This window comes from Natrix helvetica, assembly GCF_964273705.1.
Source record: "Natrix helvetica genome assembly, chromosome: 6".
NCBI classification, from domain to species: domain Eukaryota; kingdom Metazoa; phylum Chordata; class Lepidosauria; order Squamata; family Natricidae; genus Natrix; species Natrix helvetica.
In genome coordinates this window covers 23,264,835-23,291,486 of record NC_138553.1, presented here as the reverse complement: position 1 = coordinate 23,291,486, position 26,652 = coordinate 23,264,835, and the positions used below count along the sequence as shown (strand labels likewise).

The 26,652-nt window shown below is 39.3% G+C and overlaps 1 protein-coding gene across 2 annotated transcripts in view; it reads right to left on the bottom strand.

Annotated features, from left to right (window-relative positions):
- Positions 1–3,649, bottom strand: part of STAB2 (stabilin 2) — a 105,783-nt gene extending 102,134 nt beyond the window's left edge. Inside the window, exons 1-3 of one of the 2 annotated variants that reach the window (XM_081958485.1) lie at positions 3,554–3,649; positions 3,253–3,463; positions 1,436–1,560 (exon numbers count right to left, since the gene is read on the bottom strand). In XM_081958485.1, coding sequence (XP_081814611.1) covers positions 1,436–1,560; positions 3,253–3,333 — 206 coding nt within the window. In that variant the 5' untranslated portion in view covers positions 3,334–3,463; positions 3,554–3,649. The other variant, XM_081958484.1, reaches the window with a different exon arrangement.
- Between the last annotated feature and the right edge of the window lie 23,003 nt (positions 3,650–26,652).

Below are 26,652 nucleotides of genomic sequence, written 5' to 3'. Positions count from 1 at the left end.
CTTTTCTTTTTCCTTTTCTTCTCTTTAAGTTTAGTTTGTATTTTTTTTTACTATTGTAATTAACAGCACTTAAAGGTAAAAGTTCCCCTCACACATACGTGCTAGTCGTTCCTGACTCTAGAACTGGATGTGCATATCTCCAGCCCTAGTCTTTTAACTATTCCACCCCGGTATTCTCACTGTTTTAAATATATCATTTCTATTAAGAATTTTGATTTCAATAGTAAAAAAATAATACAAATGAAACTTAAACAGAAGTAAATAAAAAAGGAAGAAAATTCTAAAAAGAAAAGAAAGAATATAATAAATTAAAAAATATGAAGAAGTGACTTCCAACTTTGATCTCAGGTATAAACAAATTTAAGAACTCGCACCTCCTATAAGATTACAAAGAGATATCTCTTCATCTCATTTACCACCTATAAGCAAATCCATAAAACATCAACTTTTCAATCCTGATGCCAGCAAAAAGTTTATTAAAGGTTGACAGAACTTTGCAAAAGAAAGAGGGAGAGAGAGGGAGGAGAATCTTACTTGAACCTCCATTTATTTTTGAGTGTTTTAATCTTTAATTCAACCAAATATTATAGATTTATAGATTGAAGATTTCGCTTCAATCCTTCTTCTTGGTTTCTTTCACACTTACACATGTAGCATAACATTAAAAGAAATTTTAGAATAGTAGACTCTTTGTTGCTTCACTTATTAGCACAGATGTCTAGATCTAACCCACTTTCTTTTAACCCTTCCCTACAATGGGATGAAGAGTTAATTATGATTTAGTATATCAGACTTCTTTATGGGATTTTCCCAAGGACTATTTTCAGTTAATGAACATGACTAATGTTTTCAGTTGTAGCTTGGTCCCTCAATTAGCATCAATAAATCATTATGCAGATCTTGATGCTTCCACAGCCTACCCAAATTTTCAGTTCTTCATTTTCTTTCAAATAGCTTGGATGTATTTTGCTATGAGCACCAGAACAGTGCAACTGTTTAGGATTCAATAGCAACTTATAGTTTGAAAAAGCTCTCACCCCATTTCTGCTCACAGTTGCAAGTGCGGTAGAATTCCACTCTCTGTGTTTAGGAGGCTTAGAAATATGGGGGTTCCTGAATGCTCAGAGGAATTCTTTGGTAGAATACTCTATAGAAGAAATGTCCAGATGCATCCCACCATCTTCACCTCCACATATATTCACCGTATGCTTCAGACAAAAACGTGAATATAGAAATATAGGATGTGCAGGTTTGTGCTTATGTTAAGTATGTGTGTAAGGGAGAGGAGTCAATAGAATATATCCTGCCAAATATATCCGTAGGAATACTGTAATAAACAGAGCTTAACCTGACCCCCCCCCCCAAAAAAAATAGCCCTTTAAGTAATTAACTTTCAGAGTAGAAAATATCTGTCAGTGATTAATGTAAGCATTACCTGCAGCCACGTTTCCCAGAGCCTTTGGTAATTTTGCTATAACCTTCAGGACACCGGATTTTAGAATTAACAGAACAAGCTCCGCATTTAGTTTTTGTGGTAAACACTGTATCCTCATCATATCTCTGTTAAAGGGCAGTAAGAAAGAAAGAGAAAGAGAGAGAGAGAGAGAGAGAGAGAGAGAGAGAGAGAGAGAGAGAGAGAGAGAGAGAGAGAGAGAGAGAGAGAAATTAAGGAAACATTTTTTGATAGAGCATAACAATGCTTTTAATAGCAATTTGACACACCAATGCTCTATTTTATTTTATAGATGACTTCAAGGACAACAAGGAATACTGAGTAAAATAAAATAGTAGAGCAGCAACAGTATAACATTGCTCAGTATGGGATGGAGTAAAGAAAGCTCCCATTTACACCCTGGTCAGTGTCCCTTTTCACTTTTACCATTGGGCAGAAGACACTGAAGTATAGCCAGTGGTACAAACAGGTTTAAAAACAGTTTTTACCCATGGGCTGTCAGACTCCTAAACATAACCACAATCACTCCATGTATATAGAAATGTCCAACTACTTTTTCCCAATTACTTGCACAAGGATTATTCTCTATTGCTATTTATGTTGTCTTGTATTTTTGTTATGGATGCACCAGTAGAGGCTAAACCCATTTCATTGTATACATGATTTACAATGACAATAAAGGCTATTATTATTATTATTATTATTATAAAACCAGAAAAGAAGAGCCCATATACGTTTTCTGGGGAAAACTGTTCCAGAAAGGTTGAATCACTTCAAAAAAAGATCCTGTTCTACTCTGATGCTGAGTATGATAAAAGCCTAAAGAAACACACAAATGAATTTCACAATTTCAAATTAGCTAGGGTTTAAAGTTTAATAATGCCATGTTGCTTTGATCCAAGAAATACAGCCACAGATCATACAATTATAGCTTTAGTCCTTAAATCAAGTTCTCATTTGTGTTTTGCATTAACTGGAATTTTTACAGTCTTCAAAGTCGGATCCTAGAATAGGACATTATGGCAATTGAGTTTGGGCCCAAAAACCTTTTCACGTGCCACTGAAAAAGATTAATGTTCCTTAAATAGGGGAGACTACTTTTCCTGACAAAATTACCAGAAGTTATTTCCTTTCTTTGAGTCACACTTAAATGGGGCAACAATTTTGTTGTATGTCAACATCCTTCCTTAAATCATAGAACTAAAAGAGGCCACTTAGGTCTTCAGACCGAACTTCTTGCTAAGACACAGGTTTCATCAGGTGACAGAAAATATTTTTTTATCTGTTTCTGATTTTTTCCTGTAATTTTTCCATTAGTTTTTAATTTTTTAATTTGGGATAGGCATAAGATCAGGATATAATTTCTGGGGATAAAATAAATAAATAAATATTTGCTTGAGAAAGGAAATAGCTTTTTGCATTGAATTCATTTTTTTCCCCTCAGATAAAAGTTCTCCAAATCTCAGTAGGAGAAATTTCTTGTGCATCAAACTTCTCTGAAAACATAACTTGGTTTTACAGCCCAACCTTTGAATCTATTTGAAGTAAATTCTAAGAATACTTATTTCCAAGGAATAACTGAATTATAAATTAACTAAACTGCCAGTATGTTTGCAGAAATGGTAACATAAATACTGATTTAAATAATTTATTTCTGATTTATCAACCAGAGATTCCAAGCTTGAACTTTTGAATCATGTTCAAAATTCACCCCAAAATCTTTGCTGTATGACTACTTGGGGTATGTATGAATTTACACATAAGCTTCTGCCATCACCATGATATAAAATATTTCTTACCTGCTGAGTACTTTCCACAAAACTGATGGCATTTGTCATCACAAATGACAGGAGAATTGCAAGTGGCAATTGCTTCCTCATGATGAAGAAGTAATAACTGTCAACGGACTCTAACAATGCATTAATAGATCATTCCAAGGTGCTGTTTTGCTCGGTTCTTCCACATCAATAGATAGTGAGATTCAAACCACACATTCCTTTTCTTCTTCTCCTGCAGTGAACAAAGAATAGAGACCACATGAAACCTGATATTGGACAGGAAAAGCTACCCCAAAGGCAATGGATTGTGGAAAATGCTTACAGCAAGCCCAGTTAACACTTCCTAACTGGCATCCTGTCTTATTTCACTCTATCAACTCTCAGCCACCAACTTCCCCCTCCCCAATTTCTGCCGTTGTTGACAGCAGAGTTTCAAGGACAGATGACCAAGTGTCACTGACAGGAGATAACATTCCGGACACTAGTTTGGGAAAGTAGCAGTGACACAAAGTCTCACCCACAAATCTGTCTTAAATGGAAGTCAGTCAGCAAACTATTTACCCTTGGTTGAAGCTCTAAATACTCGATGAGAAAATTTCCAGAGGTGGGAGAAATGTATTTATGTTTTGGTTAAATGTAGACAGAATTTGTTCAATGATCCATCTTTTGGTGATCCTTTATTGATTGGTTTTTAAAGCTTGAACCAACATCTGGTTTGTAGAGTAATAATTGTATGTCTGATCTCATAAATCTCATTTCTTTAAAAGTAAATCTCATTGTATTAAGTAGACATTGTATTAAGTAGCCAGAACCACATATTATCTGGTTCCATCCCTTAAACTAAAGTGTGATTTGCTTCACTCTGACTTCATTAACACAGCTATAGCAGTTTATAAATCATGCTTATTAGTTTAGTGAATGTAACTACTGTCAATTGTGGCTATCCAATAAAAATACATGATTTAGTGTGAGGTACAAACTGAAGCCCTGGCTGCTTATGCTACTTGCTAGGAAATAAATTAGTATATTTGAAGATAGTTTACTGTGAAAAAATTCAGTCAGACTGAAATAGGTTCAGAGAAATACAATAGGAATTATGAATAGAGTGTACAGTAAATGAAATGTTATTAGGTGAAAATATCTGAAAATATTTAGCCTTGGAAATAGAATTGAATTGAATAGAATAAATTCTTTATTGGCCTAGTGTGACTGGACACACAAGGAATTTGTCTTTGGTGCATATGCTCTCAGTTGTACATAAAAGAAAAGATACATTTGTCACGAATCGTAAGGTATAACATTTAATGATAGTCATAGGTTACTAATAAGCAATCAAATCATACTAGAAACATGGTTATATTCATAAGTGGGAAGAGATAGGTACTAAGAAGGATGAGAAGAATAATAGTAATATAGTCTTAGTAAATAATTTGACAGTGTTATGGGAATTAGTTGTTTAGCATAGTGATGGCATTCAGGAAAAAAATGTCCTTGTGTCTTGAGACTAACCCAAGAGGCGATTGAAAGGATGTATCTGAAAGGATATTACACAAGATGAAACCCACTGGTTTTCCGGGCGGCGCTGTAGGTGCCATCATCTTGTTTTTTGCTTCTGCACATGCGCAGAACAATTTTTATTGTACTGTTCATGCGTGCAAAGCACACATCAAGCATGCAAAGCGCACATCAAGCATGCAGCACAATCACGAGAGGAGCCCACTCCTGGTGCGCGTGCCTTCTGCTGACCAGCTGGTCTTCGAGTCTCTGCCATGCATGCACAGGAACTTTTTCGTGTGGCTGTTGATAAAAATAGGATTGCCAACATGATCACCAATGTCCAATGACTGATATGGCAGAAAAACAAGAAGAAGAAGAAGAAGAAGAAGAAGAAGAAGAAGAAGAAGAGGAAGAGGAAGAGGAAGAGGAAGAGGAAGAGGAAGAGGAAGAAGAAGAAGAAGAAGAAGAAGAAGAAGAAGAAGAAGAAGAAGAAGAAAAAGGGGACTTTGTTAATGTGATTTTAAAATAAAGTACAACTAACACTTCTGAATTAGGGGACTGGAGACTAAAACATATGAAGAACGGTTGCAGGAACTGGGTATGTTTAGCTTAAGAGAAAGAAGGACTAGGGGAGACATGATAGCAGTGTTCCAATATCTCAGGGGTTGCCACAAAGAAGAGGGAGTCAAACTATTCTCCAAGGCACCTGAGGGTAGAACAAGAAGCAATGGGTGGAAACTAATCAAGGAGAGAAGCAACTTAGAACTGAGGAGAAACTTCCTGACAGTTAGAACAATTAATCAGTGGAACAGAAATTGCCTCCAGAAGTTGTGAATGCCCCAACACTGGAAGTCTTTAAGAAGATGTTGGATAGCCATCTGTCTGAAATGGTATAGGGTTTCCTGCCTAGGCAGGGGGTTGGACTAGAAGGCCTCCAAGGTCCCTTCCAACTCTACTGTTGTATTGTATTGTATTGAATGTGCTTCTTGTCTGGATTGCTGTAATTTGCAAGACTGATGGATAATGTATGCTCTCCAGAAGGCTGCATCAATTCTGAAAAGTTTCTTTGATGGCCCAAATCGCCTTGTTAAATCTGTCTCTTGGCTGGTAACAGCTGCTAAGAAATAATGTCCAGGGAGGGAGTTTCAGAAAGCTCTGGAATAGATTGTAAAAATACAGCCCCCAAAATGAAATTCGAAGCATAGCAAAAAGATGAATAAGATCAGAAGGATGGATGATGAATTAAGAAGTGAGTGGGAGTGCCTGTTTGAGGTGATGAAAGTCTTTTGAAAGAAACCCCTATAATTACTACAATCTAGGGCACTGCAAAGTTAGCAATTAATTTACAGTATAAATTGGCAAAGCCCAATGCTGTAATATGCCTTATTGTATCGGGAGGTTTCCTTCCCAAGACAAAATAGATTGTACCTTAGCTGTATCCTTCCAAATTCTATCAGAGGAAATACAGTTGGCCAAGAAGAAGATATAATCACGGGAGTGATGGCAAGGGATGGTAGGATGAGCGTTTCTCCCTTTCCAAGCATATCTGCATAGTTGAGACACTTGAAAGTCAAAAATATGAGCGGTATGGATTTGAGATACTACAGGATGTCAGTTTTGCAATAGTGAAGTTTGTATAGTCTCAATGAATCAGTGGAAGGTGAATCTGTACTTAATTAACTACAGGGTTATCAAAAATGGTAAAAGAGAGACTAAATACCCCTGGCACCTGTCTTGTGATAGGCAGTGAAATTCATGGTTGGTGGTTGCTTAATTCGTCGAATCCTCGAAAGTAAATTTCAGGTATATGCCACATAATTTGTGTAGTTGTCCACAGCTTTTTGGAGATGTTTTATGTCCATTCTAACTCTGCAGCTTTCTCAGTCCTTAGGCCACTTATGAAATATGAATCCTATCCCAGAGTCACCTACACAATGATGAAATTATCTGGTTTTACAGAGAGGTAAAAGCAGTGGTGGGTTTCAAAATTTTTTAGAACCTCTTCTGTAGGTGTGGCCTGCTTTGTGGGAGTGGCTTGCCAGCCATGTGACTAGGTGGGCATGGCCAACTTGTAAAATGCGGTGAAAGGCTCTTGCTTAGCAACCAAAATGTTGGCTCAGAAACTCTGGCATTTGAAGCACGCAAGTCTTCAAGCTGTCAAGTTACAAGACTCTTGCACCCCTAACCCTTTAGAAAAAAAAACCCAGGGGTGTTCAAACTTGACAGCTTTAAGACTTGTGGACTTCAACTCCCAGAATTCCTCCTCTCGCTCTTCATCTTGATGATGTGCAGACGGGCGTGGGGAGGGAGCTGGAACCGGTTCTAAATGGCACTGTAGATTTGTGGAACCTCTTCTATAGAAGAGGTTAGAACTGGCAGGAACCCACCCCTGGGTAAAAGTCACCTTAAATGAAGAAGGAAGTGAATTTGCTTGGATTCCGGTCATATTTCTTTGGCAGAGAAATAGGAACATGGTGTTGGATACCTGCAAATGGTGGCAACTGCCATTGTTTGAAAAAATGTTTGTCCTCTTACTGTATGAACTATGCATATCTTTGCCCCCAAATCAGTGGTGGGTTTCAATTTATTTTACTACCAGTTTGTTCGTACTTACGTGAGCAGAAGCGTCTGGGCAGGTGGTCGGAGCCTCCTGCCACCATCACTACCAATTCGCCTGAACTGGGGTGAACTGGCAGAAACCCAACTCTGCCACCAAATGTTGGTAGAGCTTCATGAGCAAACAAGTAACACCAACATTCATAAACAAAATAATCCAATATTCACTTTGCTCCTCATTTGGTCAATTCTATTAAAATGATAAGTAGGGCCATTTCTGTGAGCACTTCATTAAGCAACCAACGAAAAATATGTTTTTGCACCCCCCCAAAAATAGCTTTATATTTCCTGATTACTTGTACAAAGCCTAGGAGCTTAGGAACTTGTGTTATACATAGCTTGTTTTTCTTGTACCCCTGCTCTTGTTACAGAGCTCCCATTACTTTGGGGTCACAGTAATTTATTTCCTCTTATCCTGTGTCAACCAGGATATCTCTCGGAAGGGCTAGAAACCAGGCATTTCCCTTTCCTGTGAAATGGTCAAAATGAAACCAAACAAAAATTATTCTTTGACCATCAGAACTGAAAAAGAAAACAAACAAAACAACTCTACCTTTTGCTCCTGAAATGTACAACATCTCCAGGAGTGGGCTTCAAAAACTTCAGCAACAGGTCTCTGCCCGGTTGCTGGGTGGGTGTGAACATGGTGGGCGTAGCCTAGTCAGCCTCCTGCACCATGGTGGGGTGGGGTATTTGCCTTTCCTAGGCTCTGGAGGCTTTCCCTGAGTCTCTGGGATGGCGAAAACTGCCTCCCATGGGCTCCAGAGCCTCCCTGGAGCTGGAAACGGCCCAGCCAGGGATGGGATTTGGAGGTTCTCTGAACTGGCCATAATGTTAGCTACAGGTCCTTACTAGCTGCAGTATTGGAGCATAAACGATCATAGTGGCATCTTCCATCAGGATGGTAGATATAGGAAATGTTGCCATTCTCATGGCATTGCAGCCTACCTGAGAGACACCAATAAAGAAGAATATTTGGAGTTCAGGATTGAAATGAGTGCTCTCTGATTTCACTTGTTTTCTTGCAGATATTTCATTACCCAAACTAGGTGCTAGCACTGATGATGTTACCTAGTTTGGATAATGAGATATCTGCAACAACAACAACAAGCAAGCTGAGAAAGCACCAAGGGCCCCTCATACCTGAAAGGCATAAACCTTTAGCAGCATTTAGGAAAAGGTAACAGCTATACAGTTAGGTCTCAACTTATCACTGTTTGCTTAACAATAGTTAAAATTAACGATAGCCCCCCAAAACATCAGTTACCACCTAAATTCAAACTTAATTAATTAATTAATTAGTTAGTTAGTTAATTAATTAAATAACCGATGCCCCCCTCCCCCCCATGGTCATGTGATTGCAGTTTGGGGGCTTGGCGAATAGCTCACATTTACCTCCATTTGCAGCACTCAATAGTCACATGATCATGGTTTGCAATGCGTTTTGCTGATTTCTGGCAAAAAAATGTCATTGGTTAATCTAGATTCACACTTATGAACACACGACTTGACTTAAGAACATGGTAAAAATGGTCCTAAAATTGGGTTTGGTGGTAATGACTTGATTTACTATTGCAACAAATTATGATGGAAATACCATCCCCAATTGGGATCATAAGTGGAGGAGTATTTGTATAATGATTATGCCCAGTAGACCAGAGTCAGTATATTCTCCCTTTAGACAATTTCGTCTGCATCCTTTTTTTTTTCCTCCTAGGACATAAACCAATGAAGTTTGGCTTGAGCTAGGATTTGCCACTTACATTTTTCCATATTTCTACTCTGAAGGCACTGTGGGAAATGGACAGGGTTATTCCCTATGTGGGTCAAAATACTCATTGTATTAAACTTGCTAGACCTTCCTCCTGCCCGAAGTGTGGAAGCTGTTCTTGAGAAGGAATTTTTTGCTATGATCTCCTCAAACTCCCCTCCAATTTGAGTTATAGCAGAGAGGGCGGTGGGGGGGGGGAAGAGAGGAGGAGAGGAAGGAGGAGTGGAAAGGGGAGAGAGGAGAAGGAGAGAGGAAGGGGAAGTAGAGAAGAGAAGGATGACAGAAGGAAGAAAGGAGGTAGGGAGGGGGAGAAGAGAGGAAGAAGAAAGTGACGGATAAGGTACAAATATGGTGTATGGAGAACAGAAGAGCCAATAACTGTTTTGGGAAGCTGATGGTAAGGTGAATTGATGTAAACATTTAATAATACAATATGATGTTGATTATGTAATAGTATTCATGTGATTATACATTATGAAAATGGAAAAATGAAAAACTTAATAAAAAAACAACTCCTCTCCAATTCTAACTCCCAGCCCAGTTTCTTCTTTCAGAGATAATTTGTGGGTAAATTTTATGTAAGGCTTTTCCAGGATGCTCTGGCAAAGCCATTGTACAGAGGACGAGTCGTTGTGTCTTGATATTGAAGCCAGCATTTTTGCAGAAGAAAGATCTTGCCGTTGTAATGAATGTGGTGAAATTCAGAAGAAAGATCTTGCCAGTGGTGAAATTCAATTTTTTTACTACCGGTTCTGTGGGCGTGGCTTGGTGGGCATGGTGTGGCTTGGTGGGTGTGGCTTGGTGGGTGTGGCTTGGTGGGCGTGGCAGGGGAAGGATACTGCAAAATCTCCATTCCCTCCCCTCTCTGGGGCCAGCCAGAGGTGGCATTTGCTGGTTCTCAGAACTACTCAAAATTTCCGCTACCAGTTCTCAGAACTACTCAAAATTTCCACTACCAGTTCTCAGAACTACTCAAAATTTCCACTACCGGTTCTCAGAACTACTCAAAATTTCCACTACCGGTTCTCCAGAACCTGTCAGAACGTGCTGGATTTCACCCCTGGAATGTGCTGATTTCACCCCAGAATGTGCTGATGTCTATCTTCTGACTGATAGAGAGGGGAACCTTTAGTTTACCTGTGATAGGCGCTATGCAATATTCCTTTTATTTGCATAAACCTAGGCAAGTTTCCACAAAGTCACTTCTATAAATGGCAAAGTATTAAACTTAGTTGTTAAAGATTATCTTGAACAAGTCTGTATTGGAAAGGAACAAAATCCATATGAACAACTTGTGCATCTCAGGAAAGGAGAATGCAGAATAACGAAGTGCTGTGTTGGGAGGTGGCTGGAGTAAGTCAGAAGGGAGCAAGTCAGAAAGGAAACAGAAGGAAAGGAAAGGAAATTGGAACACATCTACCTTCCTAAATTATATCTTTGTCAATCAGCAGGACATAATAGGAAGATAGTAGGGCAATTATAGTATTTTGTGCTGAAGCCAACTGGAAAAAACACCATTCCATGATCCTGGAAACATGCTTAGGAGTTTGTTACATTTCCTATAGTTCCCCTCTCCAAATCTTTGCAAAATGTATGTATGTATGTATGTATTTGTGTTACAACCCCTGGTATGCCCAAATACGGGAGGGAACTCACTCCTCCCTGTTTCTGTCCTTGGGCTCATCACAGAAAACCATCCAGGCAGAAACCCATATTTTTATTTTTAATGTTGCCTTTTTATATTTGTGTTGTATTTGTGCTGATAAATAAATAAAGGGAGACTAGTATGGATCCATTTCAAGCTATTTAGCTCTCATCAGCTAGTCATACCCATATATATATATATATATATATGTATATATGTATGTATGTATGTATGTATGTATGTATGTATGTATGTATGTATGTATATATGTATATATGTATATATGTATATATGTATATATGTATATATGTATACATACATACATACATACATACATATATACATATATACATATATATGTAAAAAACAAGAAATCAAGCAGAGCTAGAGCCATTTTAATCCCAAGTTGCAGCTTCTTGGAGAAGCAGAACCTGATAGGAGTTGTATCATTCCATATGCTGGTATCATGCATAATGAAAGTTAACTTAGATATATTTGTGTGTGTGTGCGTATGCGAGAGAGAGAGGGGGGGAGGGAGAGGGAGAGGGAGAGGAGAGAGAGAGAGAATGAATGAATGAGGGGCAGAATGAATGAATTCTGAAAAGCCCATTGGAAGTCACAGGGTGGAGCTGCAGATGGTATGCTGAGGAATGTTCAAGTGTCTGCTGGAGACCACAGCTTTTCATCGGCATTAACGAGGAAGAAAGCAAAGGCATCTGACTGGGCTGAGAACACACTCATGGGGCACCCAGCGGATGGTGGCACATGCTGTCAGTCAAGGGGTGGTCTTATCCACAGATTAGATCTTTTCAGCCGCCTCTGTGGCATGCTTGCCCCTCCCTTTTATTTTCTTAAAAGGCTTTCTCAGCTGGTGAAATTGCAGACAAAAGGCAGCTCAATTCAAAGCAATAATGCAGAAGGCATTGCCAAGGAAGGACATTCAGAGGAGCTGGATCAGTCAGGCAAGCATGGCTGAGACAATGCAGAAGACCACCGGCTGCAGTGCAGCGATCTCAAGGGAGTCTGGTGATTAGGCTCTGAGGTCCCAATTCTGTTTCTCTGGCCTAAAGTCTGGGGAGAAAAGGGCCTTATTCACACATGCACTCCTACATGATGAGTCATCAAATACATTTCCTATCCCCTACTCATGATATAAGGGACGCGGTGGCTCAGTGGCTAAGACGCTGAACTTGTCAATCAGAAAGTTCGGCAGTTTGGTGGTTCGAATCTCTAGTGCCACATAACAGAGTGAGCTCCCGTTACTTGTCCCAGCTTCTGCCAACCTAGCAGTTCGAAAGTATGTAAAAATGCAAAGAGAAAAATAGGAACCACCTCAGAGGTGAGTTGCTCCCGGTTCAGCCAAACTGGTAGTGGCGGGAGCAGTGGTGGGTTTCAAAAGTTTTTAGAACCTCTTCTGTAGGTGTGGCCTGCTTTGAGGGAGTGGCTTGCCAGCCATGTGACCTGGTGGGAGTGGCTTGGCAATCATGTGACTGGGTGGGCATGGCTAACTTGTAAAATGTGGTGAAACTCACTTAACAACGCTCTTGCTTAGCGACCAAAATGTTGGCTCAGAAACTCTGGCATTTGAAGCACGCAAGTCTTAAAGCTGTCAAGTTACAAGACCTTTGCACCCCTAGCCCTTTAGAAAAATAACCCAGGGGTGTTCAAACTTGACAGCTTTAAGACTTGTGGACTTCAACTCCCAGAATTCCTCCTCCAGTTATGTTGGCTCAGGAACTCTGGCATCGAAGTGTGCAAGTTTTAAAGCTGTCAAGTTACAAGACCTTTGCACCCCTAACCCTTTAGAAAAAAAAAACAAGGATGTTCAAACTTGACAGCTTTAAGACTTGTGGACTTCAACTCCCAGAATTCCTCCTCTCGCTCTTCATCTTGATGATGTGCGGACGGGCGGAGAGAGGGAGCTGGAACTGATTCTAAACGGCACTGTAGATTTGTGGAACCTCTTCTATAGAAGAGGTTAGAACTGGCAGGAACCCACCCCTGGGCAGGAGGCTCCACCCACCCACCTGGATGCTTTTGTCCATGTGCAGCAGCTTCTGTGCATGTGCAGAAGCATCACATGCATGCGCGCACGAGCAAACCGATAGTAAAACCGGTACAAACCCACCACTGAACCACCTTTAGTGGGAAGGTAACAGTGTTCCCTGCGCCTTCGGCCTTTAGTCATGCCAGCCACCTGACCACCGAGATGTCTTCGGACAGCACTGGCTCTTCGACTTTGAAATCAAGATGAGCACATATGTGTGAGAGGAACCTTTACCTTTACTTACTCATGACATGTGATTGTATGAAATAATTTTAGCTGGTGTGGTATTTCCAGATGGTTTTTTTTTTATTGTGCAGACACCATGCCCTCATTCTGTAGAGTTCCTCAGCTTTGACAACTTGGATGGATGAACTTCAACTCCCAGAATTCCCCAGCCTCTGGGGAGTTGAGGTCCACTCATCTTAAAGTTTCCTGGGTTGAGAAACACTGCTGTTGAGGCTGAGATGTCACCACCAACTATATCTAGACCTTGTACTGTATTCTTTCCCACAGCATTAAAAAAAAAAACTTTTCCCCCCTTCACCTGATAAGCAGGGAATGTTGAAACAGCTCATTAATATATTTTGACTGCCATGTTAGAAGGTCTTCCTGTGGAAGCAACCTTATTTATTTACACAGGGAAGGGGCCTGTCAGCAGCTTTTTTGCTCTTGGGAGCTGCAATTCATCTTCTTGGCTGTTCACGGAACTACACCCCAGAAAATCTGTGGTCGTGTTCCTAAATGCAGACAGAAAATGCCAAAATAAGTAAAAAGAAACTGAGAAAGAATATCGCTGTCATCCGTTAAGAGCAGAAGTCTCCTCAGCAGCAGTTCCACACGCATCATCAAGCGGGACATTTTGAACACTTAGTCCTCTTCTAGAATTCTCCTCAATGCAGTGGTGAAATTCAAATTTGTTTACTACCGGTTCTGTGGGCGTGCCGTGGTGAGCGTGGTGTGGCTTGGTGGGTGTGGTTTGGTGGGCATGGCAGGGGAAGGATACTGCAAAATCTCCATTCCCTCCTTACTCCAAGAGAAGAATACTGCAAAATCTCATTCCCACCCCACTCTAGGGACAGCCACTTGTGGCATTTGCCGGTTCTCCGCACTACTCAAAATTTCCACTCCCGGTTCTCCAGAACTGGTCAGAACCTGCTGGATTTCACCCTTGCCTCAATGGCTATGCTGGCTGTGGAATTCTGGGATTTGAAGGCCGCACACCTGGAAATTGCTACGGTTAGGAAGCACTGCCTCAGTATTATTCCTGTGGTATAAGAAATAGAGTTAGTTTTGGGCAGCAGTTAAGTCAGGCTAGAAACCACGACGCTCTGAGTTTTAGTTATGTTTCAGGAACAGGTTCAGCTGTGTAACCTTGGGCCAATCACCTCACTCAGCCCTAGGAAGGAAGCAATAGTAAACCACTTCTGAAAAATCTTGTTAAGAAAACTGCAGGGACTTGTCTAGCAGAATTGAACAGAAGAAAAAGCAAACACAAATAAGAGTTTTATTATTGGAGAAGCCCTTGGTTCTGGGGTCGTTGTTGTTGTTTTTGGTGTGGGGAAGGGGATACTCCTAGGAGCCTTCATGTACTCAGTTCTTCCTCTCCCTGTGGATTCCGCTGTCAAGGTAGGAATTCATTTGCTGTGCTCAGTAAACTAAACTAGAAATTAGCCACATGGTAACTGTTGGGAGCCTATTTGGAAAAGTTTACTGTGTCACTTAAGTCCATAAAATTGGATTAAATAAATTGTGATTGAAGCATGCTGTGCAAATACAGCTGGTGTTGGAAATTGGGCTGCTGGAGCTGAAGAGCAATATATATCTCCAGATGGAATTTCTCCTGGAGGTGCATCCTATGGGTTTGTATCCTAGCAGTCACTTAGCCAAGCTTGTAGATGCTCCATATCTTTATAACCTCCACTCCTCTCATTCTGACATTTCCCTCTACCTTTCTCCTCCTATCTGGGGCACTTCAAGCAACGTTTTCTTCCACTCTATCTCTGTTTCTCCTGTCCTCATCCTGCCTCTCAGCACTGTCTTGAGAGCATATTGCTCTTTAGCAGAATGTATCAGGAGTGCAAATATTCAGGCCAAAAACTAAGGCTGCAACAGGTAAAATAATATGTATCAGCTTTAGTACTGATCAGACAACACATGTTTTACTTAGAAGTGTGGATTTGGGGGCCTTTTTGGCATGAACATTTGCAATGATGTCTAATGTTTAATTATGTATTCTCACCACACCTTTCCAAATAAGGTTAGAAGAATCAGAGTACAGATGGAAGGGACCTTGGAGGTCTTCTAGTCCAGCCCCCCTGTTCAAGCAATGAGACAAGTGATTGTCCACATCTACTGCTGATGTTTCTCATGATTGGGTTACATTGTTTTTAGCTTGGGAATCATAGGTGATTGATTTTAACTGTTGTTCTAATCCTTGTATACTGTCTAGGTTCATTCTTGTGAGATGGGTGGCCATATCATCCTAACATCCATCCATCCATCCATCCATCCATCCATCCATCCATCCTTCCACCCTTGCTGTGTGTATGCGAGCGCGTACACACACAATACTTCCCTTGTATTTTTTTCCTCTTTCCTGTTTGCATGCCATCCCACCCTGACTTTAGCTGCAAAGGATAGGAAGGCAGCATGGCCTTCCTTCCTGCCTCAATGATCCAGCGGAGGAGATTATTCAGAGGAAGAAGCATTGCAAGTCACACGGTCACCGACTCCTTCTTTGCAAACCAAATATTTATCTTTTGTAGTTTTAATGCTTTTAGTGCTATAAGCCACCCAGAGTCGCTTTGAAACGAGACGGGTAGCAAATAAACCTAATAAACAAATACTGTACGTACCATCTCTGGACGGACATACTTATTCAACAAAAGGTCAGCTGTTAGTTTAAATAAATGCTGCTTTTCTAAAAATGAACGTGATATGTGTTAGGTGGTTCCTCTTTTTGGAAACCTAGGTACTTGGAACTGTTCTTGTTTCTTAATAGTATAAATCTTGAGAAATAAAGGAATAAGTGGGACCATATTGTAGAGCTAAACTACAGAGGTATTTTTCAGGAAAGACTAATCTTAGTCAGACAGCACTGCAGGATCTGATGTCACAGCCCACCCACCCCTTGACTTCCTTGCAGACCCTCTGCATTTCATTTTTTGAGGGTGCTAGTAGTAGCTGGGTAAGTGGAGTCAAACAACCTTGCCTTTAGTCTCCTATTTATTTCAGGGAAGTCACTTAAAATCACTGCCTTAAAGCTCTCGCTAGCAGCCAATAAACCAAAATGGCCCCTGCTCAGTGTCCAATTCAGTAAAAGGAGCCATAAACAATCCAGTTTCATTTAGAATTTGTCTTTCAGAATGGATGCAGCCTTCAGTCCCAATGTTTCTAAGAAAAGGCGGAAGAGTTTTGCAGCGCTGCACTTCTTGTCAGCTTTATTTTTTATCTTACTACTTATATCTGAATATTTTGCTTCCAAATTCTCCTTGCAGGTCTGGACTTTTTTGGAGAAAGAATCCCCCCCCTCTCGAAAACCCTTGTTCCTAATGATTTATATGGCATTTTTTTTCTTTTTAATGAAATTTCCTCAGATTATTTATAACATCAGATGTTGTCATCTTGATAGACTGAAAATTAGGAACTCTTCCCCTCATTTTTCTTAAAAGTGTTGATTGTGCAGAGCTTAAAGTAGCGTGATAAAACATTATCAGATTAATCTGAGTAAGGATATACCCTGACTGCCATCACTCAAGCTAATTTTATTTCCAAAATATTCTTTCCTATCAGTTTAATCAGCAGAGCTGGATAATTTCTCATAGAATATTTTTTTTTTAAAAAAAGTATGTTCCCTCCCCTCCCCTCTCCTTCCCTTCCAAAAATAGCTAGGGACCATTGATTTCCCATAAATTTTTTTGAACAGCAAACTGTAATGAAAAAAAGTGTTAATATTTATAGCATCTATATTATTGTGTAAATATTCTGCTTGGGGATTCAGCTCTATATTTCTTTGTTCTAAATCTCAAATTAGGAAGTGCTATTTTAAAAAACATAAAGCTTTTCCAAAATCATACAAATGATATTTGATGTTCTTCTATTTTCATCTTATTCTCTTATTATTGAAATAAAGTATTTCAATAACTTTTTGTTATACGGCATCTTTTCAGTATAAAGTGCCACTTTTTAAAGTGATACCATCAGCGATTAGCACTGACGATGTTACCTAGTTTGGATAATAAAATATCGGCATGAAAACATGCACGTTCAGAGAGCTTTCATTTCATTCCTGAGCTACAAATTGTCCCAAAGTGGTTTTTCAGGAGGCAACTGGACTTTCTTGTTTTTCCTTTGAAAACGTTTCACTTCTCCTCCAAGAAGCTTGATGAGAAGTGAAACATCTTCAAAGAAAAAAACAAGAAAGCCCAGTTGCCTCCTGAAAAACCATCTCTGGGGCAACCGTGATCTTTACGACTGAGAATCTCCATAGACTCTGAGCTACAAATATTCTCCTTTATTAGTATCATTTGGCTGTCTAGCCCTCTCTGAATATCCACCAGATGGCAGTAGAATAAAAGCAATTGGACTAAATTATGGTACGGAAGCCTGTTTTCTAGCACCCTCTCCTTTGTTGCAAACATGGGTAATAAACTTATTCGTGCTTCTTTGCCTCAAAATCAAGGAAAGTAGGCCCATGCTCCTGGTATTAAAAGCTAAAGTTACAGATAGTAGAAAATGGACCTTGGTAGTTCATAAGAAATTTCTAAACACTATATTCAGGCAATGTCTTTATTGGGATCAACTACGTATGTAGCATTGTAGACAAGCTTTTCAGAACTTCAAGGAGTTGGAAAAGGCCCTTTAAGCCATTAAGTCCAATATTCCCTGCTAGGATGCATCCATGTTGTCTATTTCCTACTTCAACAGTTCCATTGAACGAGAGTGTTCTCCTTTTTTGTTAATTGGTTCCAATGTCCAGTATCTTACTGTAGGAAGTTATCACCTAGCCCTCTCCCAGAAAAATGAAATATCCTAGGAAATATTGATAAGGCAGAATATTATATTTTCCTGGATGTGAAAAAGGGAGAAACACATTTTAAACACTAAATTCCTGCAGCTTCCTGCCCATCCCCACTTTATCAATGGGCCATTAAGAAGGCCAAGCTAGTCCACTTTACATAATAAAGAGTTCTCCTCTTCAGCTGTGATGGGATTAAGGCAGGATAATATTGCCTTTTACTCAACTGACCACATGGCATCTAAACTCAATCAAACCTGAATTCAAAACTCACCCTAGAGGGTTGGCCCTGCATGGGCCCATGTGAGTCTGGCAACCAATCAGAATACATTTCTTACACAGGAACAGGAAACAGATAGGTGGGGCAGAACAGATTATAAAAATCCCTGCAAGCCCTTCTTCAGTCCTTCTCTTCCCTTCTCTTCTTCTCCACCAACATTGAAGCATGTGATCACCTTTTCTGTTCAGGGCTCAAGCCATGTGGTCCTGTCCACCATTAAACCATCTTTCCAAGCAGCCTCCATGTCTCCAGTGTCTTTTTTCCCCACTTGGAGCCGAACCCAGAAGGACATTTCTTCCAACATTACTATTGGAACAACATATTCAACTGGAGTGAATTTTCTGTAACTTAAATCTATTGCCCTTATGTCCTAAGATAATCAAGAGCAGACCTTCTACTTGATCTTCTACTATATTTTGAAGGTATTTGAAGAACACTGTCATATCCTGCAATGTTGTACTGTTCTCAAGGCATTCACAGCTGGTCCCAATCAAACTATTTCCTGATTATGGATGAGTGTATTTGTCTTTTTAATTTGAATTATGGACATTGTTTTCTTTTTAATAATCCCTCTGTGCTATTTTTCATATGAATTGTAGGCAAAAAGCTGGATATACAGTAGGGACAGGATGAGGGAAAGCTAAAAAGAAACTGTAAAATGAAATATTTTCTTTTCCAATGAAAACTTGACTTTTCTCAACTTTTTCCCTATGTTTTATATTCCAGAAATCTCAAGTTGCAACTTTAGGTAACAATGCTATAATACTCGTATTGACAGTATTCCTCCATGGGCATTTTGTCAAATAATTTGGACCCTGAACTGTCATTGAACTAATAACAAATTGGGACAGAAATTTCAATGTATTTTAACAGGAAATCAACACTTCTATCAAGAGTAGAACTGTCCTAGATTTGTTCAGATTTCCTGGAAATCAGTTGCCTATCATGTATGTAGGTTTTCAGAGATGCTTAGCTGTAGTATAAGAGTAGGAGACCTGTTGCCTAAGTTCTCTTTCTGCAGCTCTCCTTTGTCCATTATATTTCAAAACTGATGAAAGCTTTCTGATCTTCTCAGTTGGAGGTCAGATGGATTCTGTAATATAAACTCTAGAACACAGAATAATAGAGTTGGAAAGGACATTGGAGGTCTTCAAATCCAACCCCCTGCTTAAGTAGGAGACCCTATACATTTCATACAGATGTTGTCCAGTCTCTTTTTGAAAGCTTCCAATGATGGAGCATTCACAACTTCTAAAGTCAAGCTACTCCATCGGTTGATTGCTCTTACTATTAGGAAATTTCTCTTTAGTTCTAGGTTGCTTCTCTCTTTGGTTAGTTTCCATCCATTGTTTCTTGTCTTCCCTTTTGGTTCTTTGAAAAATAGTTCGGCCCTCTTACTTTTGTAGGTGTCTCTCAAATTTTGGAATGTATTTCCCCTAGTCCTTCTTTTCACTAGACATACCCAATTCCTCTAACTGTTCTTTGTATGTTTTAGCCTCTAACCCCCTGATCATTGTAGCTGTTTCCAGAGTCTCAACATCTTTTTTTAAATATTGTGGTGATCAGAATTAAATGTAGTATTCCAAGTGTGGTCTTACTAAGGCTTTGTAAAAAGGTACTAAAATTTCATGTGAACTTGATTCTATTCCTCAATTATAGGTATATATAGAACAAATATATCAGAATTTCTTACTAAAACCATTACGTTCACTTCAAATCATTCCACGTTTTTATTCTAACCAATACAAAAACCCATACCCTAGCTTTAGAGTCCCTGTGTAGAAAGCTAGTTTATAAATAACAAATATCATAAATAAATAAACACACAAAAGAGCTTTCAAAAGAACTTTATGAGGGTAGGTTTGCCTCAAGTCTTAATAAGGTTTGTCTGGTTTTAGATAAGCCTGTTGTGTGAATATAGGTGAATGTGGCTTGTTCAGTATACATGGTTAAGCAATTAATGGCTTAGCACAAAATGTAAACTCAAGATAAGATATTAAACAAGTCATTGTAGCTTGTAAACTGTGGCTCTGCATTTTCTATTAACCCAATCAATTGTGGTTTGTTCAGACCAGAAAATTATGATTACTGACGTGGATGGACTGAGGAACCATCCTCTGTCAGATGTGATGAATGAATTGAGCAATGAACTTTTGTTTGACTGGTATTAGTTCCAGTCCTGCTAGTGAAACAAAATTCCCTTTTGTTTGTATACTTTGTGCTCATTTTGCCTATGGGGTGAAAGAAGTTTGATGTGACCTCTTTGGAGGCCAAAATATGCATCTCTATCCCTTTAAGTGGTCACGTCATAAGGAGAAGTTGGCAATAATGATTGCTACTATTATCCCAAAGTTCTTTCCTTTTCTAGGTCATAGCTAACTGGTCACATGTTTCAAAATCAATTTCATTACATGTTGCATTTAGTGGCAAAAATATGTAATTAGAATGTTACAAATTTTAGGTTGATAGCATACTGTGATGATCATTAAAATGAACCAAATCCTTGGTCAATGCATGCAAACTCTTTCTAAGGTAATCAAGATGAATATCATTATGTATTCATTATTTCAACAATTGTACTTTTTGCTGTATCAAAATGTGAACAGCTGTTCTATGTCCAAATTATCCATTAAACCTATTTTCAGGTCTAGTCAGATTTTTAATAGGCTTTTGAAGGTGCCTGACAAACATGTCTCTCTGCTTTTGACTTCTCAATTGCCATCATCCTCATCAAAATTGACATACTCCCAAAGACTCTGGACAGTACATAAGTCCTTTATCTTCTACCATTTCTAAATCTTTCTGTACATCCCCTGTAGAAAAAGGTAATAGAACTTGAATCCAAATTTAATCCGATGCAATCTTTTATGCAAATTTCTGTCTTTGAAGAATGCAATCTCAAATTATCTTAGGCTTTCCTTTGTCCTTTCCTTATAGTTATGCTTTCTAAATCTTACATTTTTTCTAGTACTAGTACTGTTCAGAACTAGGTAAAGGTAAAGGTTCCCCTCACACATATGTACTAGTTGTTCTTGGCTCCAGGGGGCGGTGCTCATCTCCATTTTAAAGCCGAAGAGCCAGCGGTGTCCGAAGATGTCTCCGTGGTCATGTGGCCGCATGACTAAATGCCGAAGGCGCACAGAACGCTATTACCTTCCCACCAAAAGTGGTCCCTATTTTTCTACTTGCATTTTTACACGCTTTCGAACTGCTAGGTTGGCAGAAGCTGGGACAAGTAATGGGAGCTCACTCCTTTATGAGGCACTAGGGATTCGAACCACCAAGCTGCCAACCTTTCTGATCGACAAGCTCAGCGTCTTAGCCACTGAACCATGCGTCCCATATTGTTCCAAATTACATACTGCTAAAATGAATATTCCCGTTATGAGACTTCTGAGCTAAGCCTAAGTCCCTGAACCTCTTCAGTGGTTATGGCACTCTTCTGTTTTCTCTATGGAATTGGATGAATGAAACAAACACCTGTCATTTTTAAATCTTTTCCGTCTTCCCCCTCCAAAAAACCCCCAAAATGCCACATTAAAATATACATTTAATGTGTATTTATGTATGCACTTTGATTTTTATCTCAGAATGCACATTTCCAAATGCAGTTTGACATGGATTTGTGGAGCCGCAATTGTTGCAAAAATCAGATAAATGTGAAATTTGATGTACAGAAATTTGGCACTATTCTATACACTGTAAATGTGTAGATAATAATGATAGAATTGCAGAAAACAACCCTTGTACAGAGTAATATTATTTTTGAATGTATTTGGCAATAAAATCCAATATTGATTTTAGTTTGGTCTGAGCATAATTTCTGTTCATTGCGCATGTTCAAGTGGGTTTATCCAGCCCAAAGGGTTCCTTCTCGGCACAAGAGGAAATCCACTGAAAATCATCATGAACCTGAGTTGCAATGCAGCTTTAGAATAGTCCTACTAATGTAGCATTTTACAGATTTACTCAGACTGCAATTCCCAGACAACATGATTGAGAAAAAGAGGACAGTAACAGCCAGAATTAATCCTCAGCACGTTCAGAGACTGTAGAAAACCAGGATGTGAAGTAGGGAAAGCTAATATGGAATGGAGAACTTGAAATCTTGCACAAATGCTTAGCATACTGCAACATTTTGTTATAGCTCACCACTGAATGCATCTCTTCAACCATGCCTTGAAAAATTCCTGCCTATATCTAAGTCATCTCCATCCTTCCTCCCTCCCTCCCTCCCTCCTTCCTCCTTTCCTTCCCTCCCTCTTTTCCCTCCCCCTCCCTCCATGGAATGGAGAACTTGAAATCTTGCACAAATGCTTAGCATACTGCAACATTTTGTTATAGCTCACCACTGAATGCATCTCTTCAACCATGCCTTGAATAATTCCTGCTTATATCTAATTCATCTCCCTCCTTCCTCCTTTTCTTCCCTCCCCCCTTCCTTCCTTTCTTTCCTTTTCTTTCTTTCCTTCCTTCCTTCCTTTCTCCCTGCCTCCCTCTAACTTTAGTATTTCGTGAAGACCATGAAAGTGCTGCCGAGTTCTTCAACATAAACTGCGTTGGGCCTACTACAAGGAAGGGATGAGAAATCTCCAATCTGCTGAAAAAAAGCTGGAGCAACACATGGCACTTTCCCACTCCTCACAAATGATGACTGCTGTGCTTGTTAACCTTTCCTGGGGCTCAAGTGGAAAATGCCGTGGTCTAGGGGAGACATTTCAATGGAAGAAAAGGCACTCAGAACTCCCCACCACAAATGGCGTCTTTCTGAGGGGAAGGAAAGGGCTCCTTCATCAGACATTTGAGGCTTCTGTGGGAGTGACAGTTCAAGATTCCAGAACTAGTGACAGACTGTCTTGGGGGGGGGGCAGGGGGGAGGATATAGAGATTTTGACAACTGAGGTAAAACATCCCATAAATTCATATATTCAAGAGAAAAGCTAACTACGGTTGTGCACCTTTCATGGCATCTAAACAAAGCTATTTAAAGCTCAAATAATACTTGCAAATATGCATATATTAATGGAAATTGCAGACATAAAGAATATTGCCCAGTGTCCCTTTATTTATTTATCAGCACAAATACAACACACACACATACACACGTGTGTATGTATGTATGTATGTATTTATGTATGTATGTATGTATGTATGTATGTGTGTGTGTTACAACCCCTGGTATGCCCAAATATGGGAGGGAGCTCACTACTCCCCCTTTCTGTCCTTCGGCTCATTACAGAAGACCATCCAGGCAGAAAACCATATTTTTATTTTTAATGTTGCCTTTGCTATGTTTGTGTTGCATTTGTGCTGATAAATAAATAAAGGGAGACTAGTATACATACATACATACATACATACATACATACATACATACATACAAAGAAAGCAAGTGCATCTTTAAACATTTAAATGGAAGATATATGAGGAAATCAAGCAGACATTGCTGAATGTATTTAAAACTGACCCAGACAACACATAAATGAAGTCAAGGTTCATACACTCTCCTAAGCTTGCATATTTGTAATTTGTTGTATATGGGTGAGCTAATATATGCGGAGTCACAAATGAAGACATCATATCATGGCATACCAGGTCATGAAACCCAATCTTCTGGTTCCATTGGTGGGCTGTCAAAATTAAATGCCTGAGTATCTCCTGTTTTGTCGTGTAAAGTGATGAGAATGGGTGTGGGTCAAATTCCGATCCAAACCTCAATCTCAGGAACAGAGCACACCATGGTGGGATTGGGTCCGTCAATCAATGTTGATTACACTCACAGATCAGCATTACAAATACAAGAATTAAAACAATAATAATATTAAAATACTATTGATGTATAAAATTTTGCCTGATTTTATATACAGCGTAATAGAATCTGTCCACTGTTAGCCACATTGTACTGGTCTGATAAAAGTGGTTGCGCATAAAAAAATATTAGCATTTCCCAGATATTTTGTTAGGTAAGGAGTCATAAATGGAATCTGTGAGTGAGTCCCTGTAGAAGATGCAGTATAGCAGGATGTGGGTGGGTTGGGTTCAACAAACATTGTCCATCAAGCCAAAGATGTCAGAAAATTTATACTTTGATAGGTAGAAGCCTGAGGTATGAGGTTTGGGGTGAGGGAGAATAGCCTCACATATATCATGATGTAATTGTCACACTTACTTGTATAAGATATCACAGAAGGTCAAACTTTTTTTCCAAGTGCTAACTCTACATGGAAGACCTTTGTGTGCCCCTGTTCATCAGGGATTATCCAACCACAGAGACTACTTGAAATTAAGGATTTCTTTATTTATTCTTAAGAGATCTATTAGAGACATCTTTCTTGGAATTAAGTCCTCTTGTATATTTTGGTTCTACAGATTTGCAATCTCTGGTCTCTGTGTTCCTGCGGGTAGGCTTAAACTCAGCTTCAGGGTTAAGTTCAGTACTATATTCCCCTTTCAGTGACACAGGTGAAAAGGTTTGCAGGTTTGGGAGATTTTGCATCATTTTGAAGGACTATATGACATTCATAGGTGGCTTCCTGTAAATTCTTGTACTTATTATGTCTGACGTTAAGTCTACGGACTACTGGCTTAGTTTTCAAGGTATATTAAAATTGGTTAGCGGAAAGAGTTAGTCCATTAATATCAAAAGTTGTCAAGTGACCCAGTCAACTAACCCAGAGAATTAAATTTAGCTCCCATTAGACTAGAGGTGGTATTCAGCCAGTTCTGACAGGTTCTGGAGAACCGGTAGCAGAAATTTTGAGTAGTTCGGAGAATTGGCAAATAAGCTGGCCTCAACCCCACTGCCTTCCAGCCTCCCAGCTGATCTTCTTTTGTTGCCTTGAACAGGAGAACAGAGCTGGAAAGCAGGTTAGTGGGGTGGGGAGGAAATGGGGATTTTGCAGTAACCTTCCCCTGCCACACCCACAAAGCCACACCCACAGAACTGGTAGTAAAAAAAATTGAATACCACTGCTGCATTAGACCTTGTCTTATATACAGTTTGACCCAGTCATCTTTATCAAAACCTAGTCCATTGCTCTCTAACAAAAAGAGATGATGGGGGGGTGGGAATCACCGACCACCATTGAGCCAACGGATTGAACAGATTTTTCCTGCATTGCCCAATCATGCAGTTTCATCGCCAAGCACATGTATCCAGCTAGTAGGAAATACATCAATAGTCTCTTCCAAAGCTAGTTGTTACTATCAGCTAGTTCAACCAGTTCATACATCATGCCAGGCTGTAATGTAATTTGTTATTTATTATATATTCCCAACTATTAAGGTTTGGAATTTACAGTATATTGGTTAGCAAGTTGTTTATTTAATAAGCCAAACCTCGGTTTCAAATTCTGTTTGCTCAAATTGGCAATGTTGGTCACTTAGTATGTTACTTGAACAGAGACATGTAGTATTGAGAAGGCTTGTAAAACAAGCTTTCTCAATACTTAATGTCTTTATTAGTGTTTTAATAAAGGTATTAATTGAGTACAATTTAGAATTGTTTTCTGGAGTTGCTTTTGAATTGAATTTGAATTTATGTTTTAGGCATTTTTAGGGGTTAGTTAATAAAGAAATGAGGAGTATTTAAAAAAAACCCAAATCAGATAAGTCAGTGGTGAATAATATAAATATTGTGAGTCCAGAGTTTGAGTACAAAAATTGTACATAGTAGTATCGCAATTTATACCAGTGAGATAGGGAGACTTACTGATATTAAACACAGACTGATATTTTTCAGGCTGCCATAGAAGAGAGGACAATTTTCTACTGTACACCACCAGTAAAAGGTAAAGGTAAAAGTTCCCCTCACACATATGTGCTAGTCGTTCCTGACTTTAGGAGGCACTGCTCATCTCCATTTCAAAACCAAAGAGCCAGTGCTATCCAAAGACGTTTCCGGGTCATTTGGCAGGCTAAACACCGAAGGCACACGGAACGCTGTTACCTTCCCACCAAAGGTGGTTCCTATTTTTCTACTTGCATTTTTACATGCTTTCGAACTGCTAGGTTGGCAGAAACAATGCCAGTATCACTGATCAAATATTCAGACTTTCAAGAATAACTTTCCTACACAGGTAAACTTTTGCAATAGTAGTTAGAAAGCCACTTTGTCTGAATTTGTATGTTGCACTTTGCCATGGTTCTTTTAAATATGATTTAGTGAATTACACGATAGTTGCCTGGAATTATACATGTCAAACCATAAACCATAATTTACAATCCCAAATGCTTCTTTTTGCAGTTCACACTAAACTAAAACCAAACATAACTGTTCTGGTGTAGCGCATAGTATGCGTTAGACTTGAATGGCAAGTATTACATGCCATAAAATATGTGGACACTTTAATATAATGCTACTGCTGTGTCTTCTTCCTATTATTACAAGCATACAAATATGCAAAACTATAAACTCATAACCCTAAAGTCTGGATATTTAGCGGCAGCTTCTTGCAGTGTTAAAAATCATTGGAAAGCTGAAATCAACATTACTTGAAATGGGCAAGGTTCATAACAAGACAACATTTTTATCCAATTCATAAGCCAA